Source organism: Halichoerus grypus, chromosome 4 (assembly GCF_964656455.1).
Source record: "Halichoerus grypus chromosome 4, mHalGry1.hap1.1, whole genome shotgun sequence".
Taxonomy (NCBI): domain Eukaryota; kingdom Metazoa; phylum Chordata; class Mammalia; order Carnivora; family Phocidae; genus Halichoerus; species Halichoerus grypus.
This window is the reverse complement of record NC_135715.1, coordinates 28,757,430-28,774,719: the sequence shown is the minus strand read 5'-3', so window position 1 is coordinate 28,774,719 and position 17,290 is coordinate 28,757,430. Positions and strand designations below refer to the sequence as shown.

General features: G+C 38.5%; 1 protein-coding gene across 2 annotated transcripts in view; it reads right to left on the bottom strand.

The window, feature by feature from the left end:
* Window positions 1-16,830, bottom strand: part of OBI1 (ORC ubiquitin ligase 1) — a 39,737-nt gene extending 22,907 nt beyond the window's left edge. The window contains exons 1-4 of one of the 2 annotated variants that reach the window (XM_036066930.2): window positions 16,681-16,830; window positions 7,343-7,478; window positions 5,175-5,266; window positions 1,680-1,928 (exon numbers count right to left, since the gene is read on the bottom strand). In XM_036066930.2, coding sequence (XP_035922823.1) covers window positions 1,680-1,928; window positions 5,175-5,266; window positions 7,343-7,478; window positions 16,681-16,752 — 549 coding nt within the window. In that variant the 5' untranslated portion in view covers window positions 16,753-16,830. Of the gene's footprint in view, window positions 1-1,679; window positions 1,929-5,174; window positions 5,267-7,342; window positions 7,479-13,375; window positions 13,547-16,680 lie in introns of those variants that run through there. The other variant, XM_078070217.1, reaches the window with a different exon arrangement.
* Between the last annotated feature and the right edge of the window lie 460 nt (window positions 16,831-17,290).

Genomic DNA, 17,290 nt, shown 5'->3' with positions numbered 1-17,290 from the left:
CAAGTCCATTTCACTCATGCTGTGTAGTCTGAATCTTTTGTACTCCTATATTTGATTTATAGTATGTTATTTTGTACCTCACATTCAAATTTTGCTTCCACGTTTTTTAATTCATTTGTGCCCCCATTTATTGCCTAGTACTACCTAATACCACCACTAGGCATCCAAAATGGGCTTGTTAAATATCCCAAATAATTCTGAGGTCTCAGTGTAGCTTTGGGTATTGAATTTAACATGTGACCTTTAAAAGAGCAAAGAAAAACTGTGTTTTATGTACTTTTCTTTCACATACACCCCCTACACCACTTTTACAAGCCCAGAATAATGTTTTCATACAGATCCTCATCTTCAAAGAAGCATTTATTGCCAAAAATTTAAATGAAGTTTAATAACTATAAAAGAGACCACGTAGAACTTAATGATAGCTCAAGAAGACAAAGGGAAGTTAAAGGGGACAGAGTAGATTAATAAATATTGTAACTTTCCAGCTGTCTTTCCTTTTTATATCCTCTTCTTGGACAAACCAACAGGCTAATGTTGGCCTTCAATACCCAAAGAAACTACACACTTGCCCTAAACTTGTAACAAACTCAGTGTAATTCTATCTATAGTTTCTTTTTTATCTGAAAGCACTAAGTTCCCTTCTTTCATTATGGCCTTTCCTGAGCTCAAACAACATTTATTTTATAGGCAGATATGTGAAGATGGCTTAGTATTTACACTAAGTTGCACACTTCTATGCTATTCAGCTTCACTGAGGATCTGGGTGTCAGTATGTGGTGGCAGTTCTTTAAGGAGCTCATTAATGTTTTCAAGGAGGCAGGACTCAGTAATTCAACACAGTAACAATATTTTAAGTGAATACAGACAGGTTAAATGGGCGGCTGTGGACATGGATACCACAAAACCAACTCCATACAGCACAGCAGGACTCCGCTGTGGATAAACTTGAAATGAAAGCCAAAGACTGGTCCCTCTGGCCAACAAAACTCTACAGCACTTGATTATAACAACCTCTCATACTGACGGCATGGATCTCATCTCTTTTCCTAGACAGAAAAAGCCTAGAGGTTGCCTTTTCCACCTATGCTTTATCTTGTTGGGTGAAAGGAAGAATAACTGAAAAAAATGAACCCACTTCATAAGCTACAATACTTTCTTACATGGAGTATTCCAAAGCAGCTACTCAAAGCTTCCTTGGAATTAGTCATTCAGTCTTTAACTAATTACAATCTTAAAAATCAGAGAATGGTAGTATTAGAAAAGATATGTTCCAAACCTTCCATTTTATAGGTAGAGAATTGAATACATTTGTTTTTATGCATATAGGGCAGTCACTGACATAAGCTTAAGAAAAAATTAAGGCAAACCACAAAGAGGGGAAATAGAAACACATCCTTTAAACTGATGTCACTCTTCTACAAGAAGATGCAAACTCATACAAAAGCACTACAGTCTCCAATTATGGTCACAAATGGAATGACCTGATATTTCTTGGCAGCTAATGTCATTTAAGGAGAAAAAAGTTCTACTGCTTATAAATGCTCATCCAGAGATTTTTGTCCTTCCCCAAAAATCTTCTAATGAGTGAAGATAATATGGCTATTTTACTTTTGAAGGTACTTAAAATATAGAATTTTAAAAACTACAGCAGAATTTTAAAAATAACCACAACTTACTTCCTTTAACTTATCCACATCATCTTTTACTTTTTCATAGATTTCATTAGCTGTTCTAAGTTTTTTCTTCCACTCTGCTACAGTTTCTGGGTCAATTTTACTTGGATTATCTGCAACTGGATGCTTGTCTTCATTTTGGTTGCCTTGCATCAAGGTTAAAGGATCCAGAATAGTCTTGATTTGTGACTCCAAGCTAAGATTTTTACTCTTAAGATCTTCTACTTCTTTCTGCAGACAATCTATTTCATCCTGAAAAAGAATTGCATGGCCATTAGATAGACACAGATACTAAACACATATATATGCTAAACTGAGGTCAATGTGTTTTTAAATTTTATACTCAAAATTCTGTAGGTACACAGATTCATTATGCATCAGAATAGCTTTGTAGGCAGAAAGTCACATACAGCTGAAATTCTCAAAATGTATTTGACTCTGGTAAAAGCTGGCATTTCCACTGCTTTCATTTTAATTCAGCGATAGTTTGTAGTTAAAAAAAATAAAAATGTTGGGGCGCCTGGGTGGCTCAGTTGGCTGAGCGTCCGACTCCTGATCTTAGCTCAGCTCTTGATCTCAAGGTCATGAGTTCAAGCCCTGCACTGGGTTCCACACTGGGCACGGAACCAACTTAAAAAATAAAATAAAATAAATAAAATTAAAATAAAAATGTCAGATCTTTGATTTTATTGAAGAAAGCCAGAAAACAAGACAAGTCAACGTGAATTCAACAAGGAAGTAGATTCCGCAGAAGAAAATTCTTAGGCATGTTTAATTGCTTTAGTAAGGGGAATTAAAAAGATACAGTGTTGATCAAGGTCATAATAGTTTTGTTTGATGTTTACATTTTTGCTTCTGCATTTGAAGTAGAGTGTAACCCTATACCATGTCCTTCCACTTTCCTTCAGAATACGTGTGGTTAATTTTTAGTTTTACTTTAACTTTTCTATATTCTGGTTCTTCAATTACCACTGTGACTATTTCAAGTATTAGTTTTCCCCATCTGGAACTGCTGTCTTAAATCCAATTACTAAACATTTGGTCTAGAACTCTTTTTTGTGATACCATTTATTAATCTATAATAGATATTTCATCTTAAACTAAGATTGTTAGAAATTCTGTTGTTAGAAAATAAACTCCAAGTAGTTCAATATGCCAGTGAACTCTTAAAGGATTAATCTGATTAATACCTAAGTATGATAAATATTAAGTATGTAAGAATACATTTTAGAGTTAACAGACAGTACTATTTATTATTTTAAATTACAGTACATGTCAAGTTCAATTGCGTTTTAAAATAAGAAAGTAAGTTTTTTGTTGGAATTAATACATTAATAAACAAATATGAATTGGAAAACATATATGAATGAACATTTATGCAGTCATTTATTTATGCCCCACTTTATTTCAAAATATTTTTGAGGCAACTGAAGCAGTTTCCATGTTATACTTTAACTTAAAAATATTTTGTGTTAAAATAAGAGATTAATAACATCCCCTCTTTAGTCAACATAAAATAACAACTGGGTTTAATGGTTACTATTCAAAACCATGCATATTCCAGGGGTGCCTGGGTGGCTCAGTCCCTTAAGCATCTGCCTTCAGCTTGGGTCATGACCCCAAGGTCCCTAGGATTGAGCCCTGCATTGGGCTCCCTGCTGAGCAGGGAGCCTGCTTCTCCCTCTCCCACTTCCCCTGCTTATGCGTACCCTCTCTCTCTCTCTGTCAAATAAATAAATAAAACCTTAAAAAAAAAAAAAACACCCAAAACATACATATTCCATTAGCATGAAGCTAATTTGGAAAATTTCCATCACCATATCAAATCACCTTCCCAAGAAAGAAAACTACTGCATGATCTCACTTATATGAGGTATCTAAAAAAACTGGATATATATAAGCAGAGAGTTAAACAGTGGTTACCCAGGGTGGGGAGGTAGGGGAAATGTAGAGGTGGGAGAAAGGAGATGGGTCAATATGTACAATGTTATAGTTATGTAGGATAAATAAGTCTAGAGCTCTCATGTACAGCATGATGACTATAGTTAATACTGTACTGAATACTGGAATTTGCTAGCAGAGTAGATTTCAGGTACTCTCACCACAAAAATAAAAGTACGCGAGGAGATGGCTATAGTTAGCTAGCACAATCATTCGTTAGCACAATCATTCACTATGGATATGTAAATCAAAACATCATGTTGTGGGCACATAAATATATACAATTTTTAAATTTTATTATTTGAGATAGAGACAGAGAAAGAGCTTGAGCACGAGCGGGGAGGAGGGGAGGAGGGGCAGAGGGAGAAGGACAAGCAGACTCCCCACTGAGCGGGGAGACCTACATGGGGCTCCATCCCAAGACCCTGAGCCTATGAAGTCAAACACTTAATCAACTGAGCCCCCCAGGTTCCCCAAATATACACAATTTTTATTAAAAACAAAACCAAAAATAACCTCACTGGTTAACATGCAAAAAAAAAAAGGAAAAAAGCATATTTCACACCAAAATCTCTTTCCTGGTAGTTGACAGAGGTATATTTATTTTACGAAAACTAATCAGGCATAGAATTATCAGGGAATTTATAGACAAACAAAACGGAATGAAAGTTACAGTCACTGTTTACCAGAGCATTCATAATGCCCTGTGGGGGCTGGAAGACTGACTTTCACAAGAGGGTTTCTTTTCTCTCCTAACTTGAGGAGCAAATACTTAAAAAATGATGTGTCTGTTGAGGACAAATTTGAAATTAAAAAAAGGAAAAAAAATGCTTATATTTGTTCCTGTCTTCTATTTGAAATAGAAAAGGGAAAAAGAAAAAAAAATTATCAAATAAGATATTAAATAGGCTCCATACCCAACATGGGGCTTGAACTCCCGACCCTGTGGATCAGGCGTTACATACTCTACTGAGCCAGCCAGGTGCCCCTCAAATAAGATTTTTTTTTTTAAGATTTTAATTATTTATTTGACAGTGAGAGACACAGCAAGAGAGGGAACACAAGCAGGGGGAGCGGCAGAGGGAGAGGGAGAAGCAGGCTTCCCGTGGAGCAGGGAGCCCGATGCGGGGCTCGATCCCAGGGTCCTGGGATCATGACCTGAGCCGAAGGCAGACGCTTAACGACTGAGCCACCCAGACGCCCCCAAATAAGATATTTTTTTTTTTTTAAAGATTTTTTATTTATTTATTTGAGAGAGAGAGAATGAGAGAGAGCAAGCACATGAGAGGCGGGAGGGTCAGAGGGAGAAGCAGACTCCCTGCCGAGCAGGGAGCCCGATGCGGGACTCGATCCAGGGACTCCAGGATCATGACCTGAGCCGAAGGCAGTCGCTTAACCAACTGAGCCACCCAGGCGCCCCCAAATAAGATATTTTTAAAATAGCATTTAAAATAAGATTTCATTGGATGTTTACTCTAAGAAGTCCAGAGACTGAGATAGCTCAGTTTTAGCTTGAATTCAGTGTTGTCCTCATTTTAAATTATAATTATTATTTACCTCATACTCTTTGTGGAGTAACTCAAGTCTAGTTTTCCGAAGGTGCTTCCTGACTGTATGGCTTAGCATAGGTTCACTCTCGCTTGTTCCTCCTACAAGGGGAAAAAAAAAAAATCTAACTTTTATTCTTTTTTAGGCAGTATAAAAACAAAGATAAACGGTTTTCTTATTGTCTTATATACTTCTCCAGCTTAATTTCTACCCTTTCCCTTATATACACACTTGGGGCTGCCACCTAGGCCTTTTCTCTATCTCAATCTAGAGAAAAGATAAGTATCAAATAACACCATAATACCTTCAGTAAAATATCATGGGTGTTTACTTACCTGTGTATCTTATTACAATAAACTCAATGAAGGCAAAGGCTGTATTTTGTTAATTATCACATTTGGACTACTGCAAAATTTGAATACCAGACAACAGTTAAGTGGTAATAAAACTAATTAAAACTAAATATAAATATATTTATATTTAACCAATTAATACATCATCCATATTATCAATTTAAATTTCACATAAATAATTATCCAATATGTTTATCTATCTCTATATATGCGTTCATATTATGATATATATATTATTATAACCAAAGTATTCAAACATACCTAGTTACTGGTAACACAAATGAAAAGATTAACGCATCTTTTAACTGAATCTAACAACCCAGTTACGATGGATTATGAATCACAGCATTAACTGTATGCCCATAACGCAATACAAATACACTCAAAATGAATTCTTTCTGAGAGCTCGTCAACTATGCTGTGGTTACTTTCTTTGTACTTCTTAGTATCATGACAGCAAAGGCATTTTACAGATGTTCTTTTTCAGGACATTCTATCCAAATACAAGGATGAATGAACTATTTTACTTGAGTGAATTTATGAAATATCACTTAGATATGAAGGCAGGAGAAGATATGTGAAGAGAAGCTGGGGAAAACACATTCAAATTATTTTAATCATCAAAGTTCACAACAGAAAAATATTCCTCTACCAGATTTCACCCAAGTACCAAGAAAGAAACCTTGGAATAATCTCTGATTCCTCCTTTGGATTTCTTAGTTCCAAAGTCCTACTAGTTCTTCTTTTGTTCTGGTATTTATCTTCCTTTCCATTTCCACTGTAAAAATCTTACTAAGTCCATTTTCCCTAAATTGGGATTATTACAGTGACTTCTCAATGTTTTCTGAAAAGTGTTTTCTATACATAGCCAATGATAGATTCACTTTCAATTTTTTGTAAAGCAAGAAACAAGTAAAAATCATTTTAATTTCTGCAATCTAAGAATGATAACTTAATATGAGCAGAATAAAATCCAAACACTAAAAACGCTCTTTAAATGTTTAATTTTTCAAGGATCTTCTAGTTCAAGTTTTATCTCCCTTTTACCCACACTGGTATCACACTGAATGTTCTTTTTTATCCTTAAACCAGACTCACATTCCCCCTTAACTGGGCTAGAGCCTCCTACCTCACATACTCACGTTGTGTCTCTCCCCTTCAACCCAACTCACATATCATTCCTCAAGCACATTCTGGATCTTGCCACTCCCTTGTTCAAAACCATCAGCTTACTCTACTTTTCACCCACAGAGCAAGTCCCTGAATTAGTTTATTACTCAAGATTCTCTGCACTAAAGTCTCAATTTATATTTTCAGTCTTATTTCAGTAGTCAGACCAAACTTAACTACTGATCATTTCTAAAAACATGCTTTGTGTTTTCCTACTTCTAATCCTTAGTTCATACTATTCTCTCTGTATGAAATGCCCTCCCTAATCTTTACCAGTTGAAATTTTATCCATTCTTAAATCTCTTAAGGCCACGTGCTTTATGAAGCCTTTCTTGATATTCCCAGCTGAACTTCCTTGCCTGAACTCTATGGGCCTCTTTGACCTTTAACACCTGCTGCTTTAAACCATTAATATTTTGGTCCACATGCACAGCCTCTTACCATAATGTTCGTTCCACAAGGCTCTAAGATTTCTCATAGTGGCTTGTGCCACTCATGTGTTCACTTACAGATTATACAAATGACCAATCCATCCAGTATGACAGTGGCAAAATGACATCAGTGAAAATTGTCTATTTTAGTCTTTCTCCAAATATACACTATTTAGAGATTGTTTCAAATCTGTTTTTATGTGTTTATAAAATAGGCCCTTACCAATAATCTCTTTGCAAGGATTTTCAGGCGTGATGGGGACTCTGCAAGCTGGACACTGGCTATTATTCTTCAACCACAAATCAATACAAATTGAACAAAATACATGGTTGTTGATGCATATGACAGGCTGGCGTACCTTTGAAAAAAGAAACACTACTTTTAGTACAGGGCAATAGTCATAACTGGGAGAATCCCAATAAGTTTAGTTTAGAGCAAACAAACAGTTTCTCTAGAGTACAGCAGAGTAGGTGCTTTAAGAGGAAATTATTCAGGATTTATAAAAACACTGGTTTATAATTTAAACAGCAAACAATGCTGACAGAAATACTAACATGCACTAAATATAAAAATATTTGACTCCATTTATACAATATGCACAAATACTAATACTTTACATTTATATAGTCTTATATTTTACAAAGGGCTTTCACATGTACTTTCTCTGTGTTTTTGTTTTGTTTTAAATAGTCCTGTGAGGTAAACACAGTTAAATATACCTCACAAATAAGGAAACCAAATTGTGAAGAAATTAGGTGGCTCGGTCAGGATTAACTAGGTGTTCTGAGTGTGTGTCGCTGTTTTAAAAGACAGAAAATAGAAGAAAGAAGTTACGTTAGTTTTCTACCTGATGTTATGTTTGTTTACACATTTAATGTCTATCTCTCCTATTAGAAAGGAAGCTGCATGAGAACAAGAACTTCCCTCATTTCATTCATTCCTAAATTTCTGATGCCTAGAAGACAGCCTAGTACACAGTAGGTACTCAATAAAAACTCGCTGGATTAGTAATTGCTATTAAGACAGTATTTAACATTAACTGGGGAACTGCCAGAGGGAATAATAACTTAATATTCTTCAAGTAGCAAAAATTTTTAAATAAAAACCGAAATAACATGGAAATGCTTAGGCTTTCACTTGATTCACAAGGTAATGTTACTGTGGGACTCAAAATACTTTATAGCATTTTCAATAGTTTCCTGTTCTAATAATAATAAAAATACCATTTTAGAGTCCTTCTATACTAGACATCAGAAGATTAAGAGAAAACAGAGAAAGTAGAGGGAGGAGGAGGGAGGAGAAGAGAGGAGAAGAGAGAAGAGAGGAGAGGAGAGGAAAAAGAATGAGCCTGATATGGAAAGAGAAATGACTATGGGATTAAATTACATGGAAGTCATCGTGATCTGTTACTGACAAGCGCTGCTTCAGTAAATGGTAAGAATGGAAACTTGATTGAAGGTTGAGAGAGACAGGGAAAGGTTAAGTGACAACAGAGAATATAGACAATTCCTTCATGTTTTGCTGTGAAGGAGTGAGCGTAAGAATTAAGACCATGGTAAGAGATGCCAATGAGAATGATACAGTAAAGAGGGGATATTAACGATGGAGGAAGAAGAGGAGGGATTAGAGCTATAGGCAGCAAAGTCCCTAAGAAGTCAAGAGGGAATGAAATCCAAAGCACAAAGCAAAGGTTTTGGCTTTTATGGGACTGAGGATCTGTCTTTCATTGTAACAAAAGGGAAGGCCAAGGGTGTGAGAACAAATGCAAAGGGGTTAGAAGATCTGTTGATGGAAAAATGAGAGAACTCATGTTGTAACTATTCCAATTGCTTATATTTTAATCATTAAATATGAGGTGAGGTTACCAGCCGAAAGTGAGACGTGGGTAGGGATATCAACTTGAGAAAACAGAATAAAGCAGTATTTTGAAAAGGGAGAAAGTAAATTTACTAGTAATTTACATATAGCAGGATTGCCAAACATTGCTGAGTTCCTATTTGAGATCTGTAATTTTTACTATAAACAAAAACCAATTAACACAGGTGTTTATTTTTCTTACCAATTTTTACCTGTTCAGTTTCAGGCAGGAAGCAAATAAGTAGATGGGTTTACCCAGAGTTGGATTTGTGCCAAGAAAGAGAGAGACAAGGGACCGATGATAATAAATGACCATGGTTAACAAGGGACATGAGTATATGAATGGTAATGATGACAGTGAAAAAGTGATATTCATAGAGTCAACGAATTGGTCTTGATAAGGCTGAAGTAATGCTGGAGAGTAGGTATGATGAAAAGAGGATCAGAGTGAGATGCTTATATTCAAAATACCGGAGGTGGTACAGCTGCTTTCTTTAATGTTTTTTTCCTGGGCCATCTTACCTGGCATAGTTCTATTTTCTCTCTTAATCTCATGTATCACATGATGTTAACATCTTTTCTTTGACAACTCCTGAGAATCCTCTTGTAACTGGACCTCAGTAAGTGGCAGAGCTTAGGTTTTGAGAGACAAACCTGGGGCTAACTCCAGCTCTGCCACTTGAGCTGTTTGACCTTGGGTAAGCCCTTTAGTTACAATGAGCATAGGTTTCTGTCTCTGAAGATAATGGCTTAACTTATTATACTTTTCATCCACGCATTAAGATATAATAATGTAAAGATATAAACACAGAGGGTTCCAGATAGCAATCCCTCAAAAAAAGAAAAAAAGAGAAAGAAAAGAAAAGGTAACAGTATTACTGTATCTGTGCCTCGGAGCCAACTCCATGTAAGGATCTTGTAGCTGCCTCAATCATAACATGTCCAAACCCAAACTTGGCCTCCTCCACACATTTGCTCCTCCTCCTGCACTCCTTCTTATCTAAGTTAATGGCACCACCACCTCATTACTTGAAGTAAAATACTCAGAGCTGTCTGTCTCACCCTTTTCACTTAGTCTCACCATCCAGTTGGTCATCAAATCCTGGTATCATATATCAAGTCTAAGTGGCCAGAGATTTTAAGATGCACCAATATTTTCTGTACCACTAAGAAAAAAGTATGAAAAATGCTGCCAACTACAACCGTAAGATGCCATCACTTGATACAGCCAGGTTTCAAAAAAGTTATAGTGTGAAAAAATTATATCCTAGAATTGTCAGAATTTGGCAAATCTACCTTAAAATGTTTTTTGCTTTGTTTTACTTTTACCTATCATCTATCCCTTCTTTTCCATCTTCACCTCAATAATGAGTTCAGGCTCTCATTCTTTTACCCATGGACCTGTTGCAATGACCTCCTCCCACCCAAGCTTCCTGGCTTCCAAATATTCACTTCTGTCCACCTTTTTTTTTTTTTAAAAAAAAGATTTTTTACTTATTTGTCAGAGTGAGAGAGCGCGCGTGCGCATGCGCACAAAAGCAGGGGGAGGGGCAGAGGGAGAGGGAGGAGCAGGCTCCCCGCGGAGCAAGGAGCCTGAAGCAGGACCCTGGGATCATGACCTGAGCCAAAGACAGATTGTGCTCTCATTTCTTAGCTTGATATAACCTGCTGGTCTCCAGCTTCCCCAATCAAAATAGAGTCCCTTCCAACTTTTAAGACGAAAATCAAATGCTACCTCTCTCTTCTGCAAGGCCTTCATTAATCCTTTTTAAAATTAACTGGGTCTTTGTCTGATTTTCATAAGGGTACTCCTTATGCATTGATTTAATGTTCATTTCTTTCTGTACTGTACTTAGAAAGTTGTTTACATCCTGCTTCCCAATTAGATTTCAGCCTCCTTAGGGTCAGGGGATGGGCATGCTCATCTTTGTATCCACCTACAGCACCTGATATAATGCCTTGCACACTCTAAGATTAATAAAACTGAATTCTGATGTATTAAAATGAAAGGCTGAAATAATGTTCCTAAAAGTGTCTCAAGAAGCAAAAGGTCAATGGCCACTAACAAACTGTGTAAAAGCAAAAGTTTAACCTTCCCATTTAATATGCCAAATTCTTTAGAAGAACAATCACAGGCAGACTACTTAGCTCTCTCTGCTAAGACCATTGGCAATGCCACCCACAGGAGAATCATTTTCACTGTTTGATACATGGTATTGTCACTGTCATTGTGTTGGAGTTTTGAAAGAGTTGACTAATTCATTTCTTTGGAGCAAGTACTTATCAGATGATGATTTCTAAACAATGGTTTAAATTTGGCTTAGGAGAAGCGAGATCTATAAATAAATAACTACTAAAACAAACGACTTGTTATTTATTTGAATGTAACCTACAGGAGCAAAATACAAAGAATCTAGCCCTCCCTCAATTCCTGTCCACCCCTCTTCCTCTACCCAGATCCTGGTATATACAATACCTAAACACGCACATAATTTTCCTTAATATAATCTTACTGAGATATGGAAATAGTCGTAAGTTGCCTGTTATTAGACTTTATATCCAATTTACTCTCAAATGAGATCTGTGGCAATAAAACAGTATTCTTACGAAATAAAAATGCAAGACGACAACAGCAAGTGACATGTACAATGCCAAACTCATTTGGAGTAAGCATGTCAAAATGATATTCTAGGGTAATACACCCTGAGGCTGGGGAGGAAGAGGAGAGAGATAAGAGAAAGCAAGGTATAAAAAGTAGGCTCTTATCACTGGAATGGGCCTGAGGGGGGCAGTCCTAGGTGCAGAAAGATTTACCCTAAATCTGTAATTCTACTGCATAGTTTTCATTTCTTTTATTTGAAGATGTTTGTTTTTTTTTTAAAGATTTTATTTATTTACTTATTTATTTGACAGAGAGAGATACAGCAAGAGAGGGAACACAAACAGGGGGAGTGGGAGAGGGAGAAGCAGGCTTCCCGCTGAGCAGGGAGCCTGATGCAGGACTACTGGTATTTTGGACTGAGGAACTTTTTGTTGTAGGGAGCTCTCCTGTACATTGTAGAATGTTTAGCTAGCAGCATCCCTGGGCTCTACCCACTAGACATAACTAGCACACCCCTGGAGACAATCAGAAACATCTCTAGGCATTGCCAAATATCCCTGGGGGATGAAATCCATCCCACCCCTTTGAGAACCACTGGTCTAGGATATTCACATGAATTTCCCAAATAACCTAATGGCCCTGGTAGTATCAAATTCATTTTCCGCTGTGGAAACTGAGACTCAAGGAAATAATACAGGTTATAAGTGGCAGAACCAGTATTTAACCATCATTCAATGTGACTCAGCTGCAAATTGAGTGCTCTTTCAACTAAGAAATAGATTTTTCTTCCTTAGGGCAGAGTTAGTAAACAATAGTCTGAGAGTAAGAAATAGAGGGCACATGCCTGAAAGAAGCAAAAGATTAGGATCAAGACTTTGGGATCAGTAGGGGCTACAGAAAAGGGGCACTGATGGAGGTGATGGGAGGGAAAGACAACCAACTAGCCTGGCAATCACACTCAAAGTCAACTCCTCTGTCTCTTATCACCTTTGCTAGAGACTAGAGCTAATCTTTCTTCAAAGAATATTCTTTCTTGCACCTATGTCAACATTTTATGGGCTTCATGAGACAAGACCTAGAAAAACTGTAAAAAAGAAGCCTGAGGTATAGAAATGATGCTAATAGCTCCCCTACCATCACCAACTTTGGGAATTTGGAAACTTTTCAAAAATAAAATTTCTGGATTGTTCTTGTTATGTTTCAAGAAATCTTTGGCTCTGGACCAAAATTTCAGTCCTAGAACTTTAAAACTGTGTTATCCTGAGAACTAAGTTGCTTAATGCCTATTGGTCCAGGTCCCCATTTCTGTCCAGGTAAAAGGAAAAGTAATACATTTTTGCCTCCCCTACCTTTATCCCTACTTAGAATGCTTTCAGGAATCTTATTTGTTTAGTACGTATGCTAGCTATTACATACCAACCTTAAAATTATTAGGATATATCAACACTTTTTTTTAGTGAATTTTTTATTATGCACTAAGTATGTTAAAAAAACCCCACAATATTATTATACATTTTTTAAAGTGTCTGCATTCTTTAAACTTAATTTGGAAAAGAGAAAAATGATAGTCCATATGGCTTTTTTCAAAGCAAATTACTTGTGATAGTTATGTACAAGGCTGGTTCTTAAATCCACTCTTGGGAACTGAGAGACAATCAGGACTCAAATGTGGGCTCAGTGTACTGCGGCTGATAACATGCTGGCCAATCAACAGCCTCTGATGAACACTGATGAATGAATTTAGTCAAACCTAGAATGGGACTCTAAGTTGCATAAAGCTTTGTACCTAGCCTTACCTTGTCAACATTTTTAATCAACAATATGGGTGGAAAGCAAGGCAAGAAGTCCTCCCTGGAAAAAAAAAAAAAAAAAGGATTCTTCCTGTAGTACTCTAAGCTGGAAACAGTCCACCCTATTACTGGACTCTACAAGAAACAGACACCCCACACCCTAAGGAAGCTGATTTCATCTCAGATTATTTCAGCCAGACAGCGTGCCATTACATAAGTACAAATCTTAATATTGTAGAGCTACATAAAGCTTGATTCCCTTCCAAATGAAAAAAAGTTTATATTTAAAGATTCAATAACGGGCGCCTGGGTGGCTCAGTTGGTTAAGCAACTGCCTTCGGCTCAGGTCATGATCCTGGAGTCCCTGGATCGAGTCCCGCATCAGGCTCCCTGCTTGGCAGGGAGTCTGCTTCTCCCTCTGACCCTGCCCCCTCTCATGTGCTTTCTCTCTCTCTCATTCTCTCTCTCTCAAATAAATAAAATCTTAAAAAAAAAAAAAGACTGAGGTAGAGACAGGCAGAAAATGCAAAATGTCTAAACTGTCCAATTTTAAGTACATTTGTATCGAAAAAACAAAGTATTGACAATGTGCATACTTAGGCTATCTCCACTAGTTCTTTACCTTTACATTCTTCCCCATCCCAATCAGCATCTATATTATCCATTTAGATTTAAGGTCTCTCCTACCCGAACCTTCTCCTTTAAAGTAATATGCTTTTTTTTTTTTTTTTTTTACAGTGACCTTTCAGGGGGTAATGGCCCCTAATTCTGTTGAACAAGCAAAAGAAAAGGATCTTGCAGATGGTGAGATTTGGGGACAAATAATGAGGTTGACAAAAGAATGGTTATCTGGGAGAGGGCTAGGCAAAAAGGACCTTAAAGGTAGATCTCAGAGTTGGCCAGAGATGCTGTGTCAGGGAGGTGGAAGTAACAATGGGAACATGGTACCTGCTACCCCAGGTTATGCTATGTCCAGTATCCCACAAATACCAGTATGTGGGGAGGGTAAATGGTCCAAGCAGATCAGATCTGCTTTAACTATACAAAAGGCAACAGTTATAGGAAACCAGTTAAAACCTCTGGACGTCTTGTGGCAATTTCTAGAACAAACTCACTCCATTGGGAAAGCAAATCTTCATCAAGTAAGTGCACTGCCTCAGAAAGCCACCGGAAAGAACAGTTACTTGAAAGGTTGGTGTGCTCATAGGAGGGCCTGTCTCAGCACCCACACTAAAGGTAAACATTTATTGAATATTATTCTGTCCCAGACCTTATGCTAAGCACTACATATGAATTACTTGATTTAATCATCCCAAAATGCAAGGAAGGATGTTGCTACTACTACTATTCCCATCTTACAGATAAGGAAACTGCTCTGAAAGAGGTTAAGTAACTTGTATGAGGTCATATAACTAGTAAACAGAAGAAGCTAGAACTCATGCAGTCTGAACATAGAACTCAGGCCTTCAACCACCACACCTTTATGCCTCCCTAGTAGAAAAAGATGACAGTTTACAAATCGTTAATCTTTTATTAGCAGATTTCATTTTAGAACACAGCCAACAAATACAGGGAAAAAAGAGAGAGAGAAAGTGAGGGAGGGAGGGAAGGAGACCCCCAAGAGTGTCTGCTCACGTGAGTTTTTAGGAACTAATCTACTGAAGACACAAATGATAACGATAGAGGTTCAAACCAGAGACTATAAGCCTTAGTTCTCTTATGTTAAAAAAAAAAAAAAAATGGGGCAACCAGCCTATCTATCTCACAGCACTGGTGAGAGGAGTAAATGAAGTAATTAAATACATACAAAAGCATTCTGTAATCTTCAAAGCACTATCCTCTACTAGAATCATTTTTGTTACACACAGAAAGCATAGGTATGGAAAATCAACCAGGCAGAACACATTTTCAACACAACTGCAAAAGGGCCTATTAACTAATGGAAACAGATATAATGCATACAACTAAGACCAAGTGGAAATTATTTCCCAAGATACCTTTATCAGCTTTTAATGCTATTGCTGGGAGTATATTCACTCAGAATTTAACATACACTTGTGGGAACTTCATGTCAGAAACCAAGTAGAAGAGCAAACACAAACATCATCTCCTCCTCCCAGCTATGTAAGTAGGCAGTGGCAGCAAATGCCAGCTCAAATACCACCCTCCATGCAGCCATCCTTGATCTCTCCAGTCAGAATTGATCAAGCCATCCCCTATATACTCTCACAGCACATTTGCTATTTCCTTGGCATTTCATTCTGAGGGATATCAAGTTATCAGTTGCTTCCAAGCCTGACTTCCTACTTCTTGAACTCAGTAAATTCACACAGAACCCCAAACACCGAAGGCAGATGATCGTGTTGGCTGGCACTCAAATGTTTGCTCTCTGAAGTTTGTATGTCTCAATTCTAAATATGCGGCTGTAGTTTCAGTCTGCATTTCAGGGTAAATACAGACACACCACAAACGTAAAAGCAATTCAGGGTGGAGAAAAATCTGATCGTTCATACACAGTATCTTCTCCTCTTCTTGATCTATGCGTTAAAGAAATGCTCTTTTAAAAACCGAATGGGAGGCACAAACGGAAACGAAAGAGCAGACGAATGCTTTAGAACCTTCAAAATTCCGTTTCTAATTCAGAACTACTCTCTCCTACCTCATTTCACAAACACATTAGGCACCTTTTGCAACACAAAGAGAGGGTATTCCATCTCCTCGCCGATCCGTTCTTGGAGTAAAAGAGCATGCCTTTCATTTTTCAAATTTTGAACCCAGAGCAAAGGACACGGCTGGGTTAAGCAAAGGAAAGGAGGTCGGAAATGGAAAAGACTCCCCAACTAGCACTGCAGGCAGGCCCAAGGACAGAAACACTAAACTTGTGTCGGGGACGAAGGAATCTTAGGCAAGGCTCCCAGGAAACGTGCTTCAATGGGCTTCACCACACGCCACACGGGTGGCACAGGGGCGTAAAACACTGTTGAGATTCCTTTCTGACGAGGCCTCCTTCGACGCCGGAGTCGGCCGGGTGAGGCCGCCGGCGGAGGCAGAACCGCCTGGCCGCCCTCCCTTCAGACCCCAGGCCGCTGTCATCCTCCTCCAAAAGGCACACAGATGAACCCAGTAATCACGACGCGCTCCCGTCCCCCAGGACGCGGCCTCCCATTGCCTGAGGAGAACGCGGGTTAGCGTCTGCACCCATCTCGGCGCCTCACGCCCCGTCCCCGCCACACACGGAGACCGCCCTCGGCTCCGGAGGGCCACTTCATACCCGACCCTGTTTCGTAGAAGTGCCCAGAATCACCCATTACCTTCCCCAAGCAAATGTGGCACGTGATGGGCAGAGTGAGCGACAATGTAACGTTCTGCACGGTCTGAGCCATGGCAGCGTTCAGAATCCCGCCAACACGGAAGTCCCGCCGACGGCGGCTCCTCGCCGCGTCTGGGGCCGCGCGAGGCCGGCTACGGCAGCCCGGCAGGGCCACAGCCCGCCGGGAGAGGAAACGAAAACGCGCTTTCGAAACGCGCGGTCACCACGACTTTTTTTCCTTCCTTCCTCCCTCCCTCCCTCCCTCCCTTCCTTTCCTCCCTTCCTTCCTTTCATTTAAAAAAAAAAAAAAAAAAAATTCCCGTGTTGGGGAGCTGCAATATTCTTGAGAATAAGAAGGAAGGCAGTATACTACAGGCATCGATGGAGGATCCTGAAAGTTTAAATGAAAAAGTGCGGGGCCGAGAGGAAGATGGGGAAGGCGATTTTAAATGCCTTACTCTTTCCCAGAGGGTGGAGGGGGAATTTTCCGCCTAAAAATTAAACCCTACACAGTCTGCAAACACATGGCGCTGTCAAAACAGGAAGAGAAAAGATGCTATCTATGCATTTTAATTTTTCAAAACAACTTTCTGCCGCTCTCAGGTCTTTTT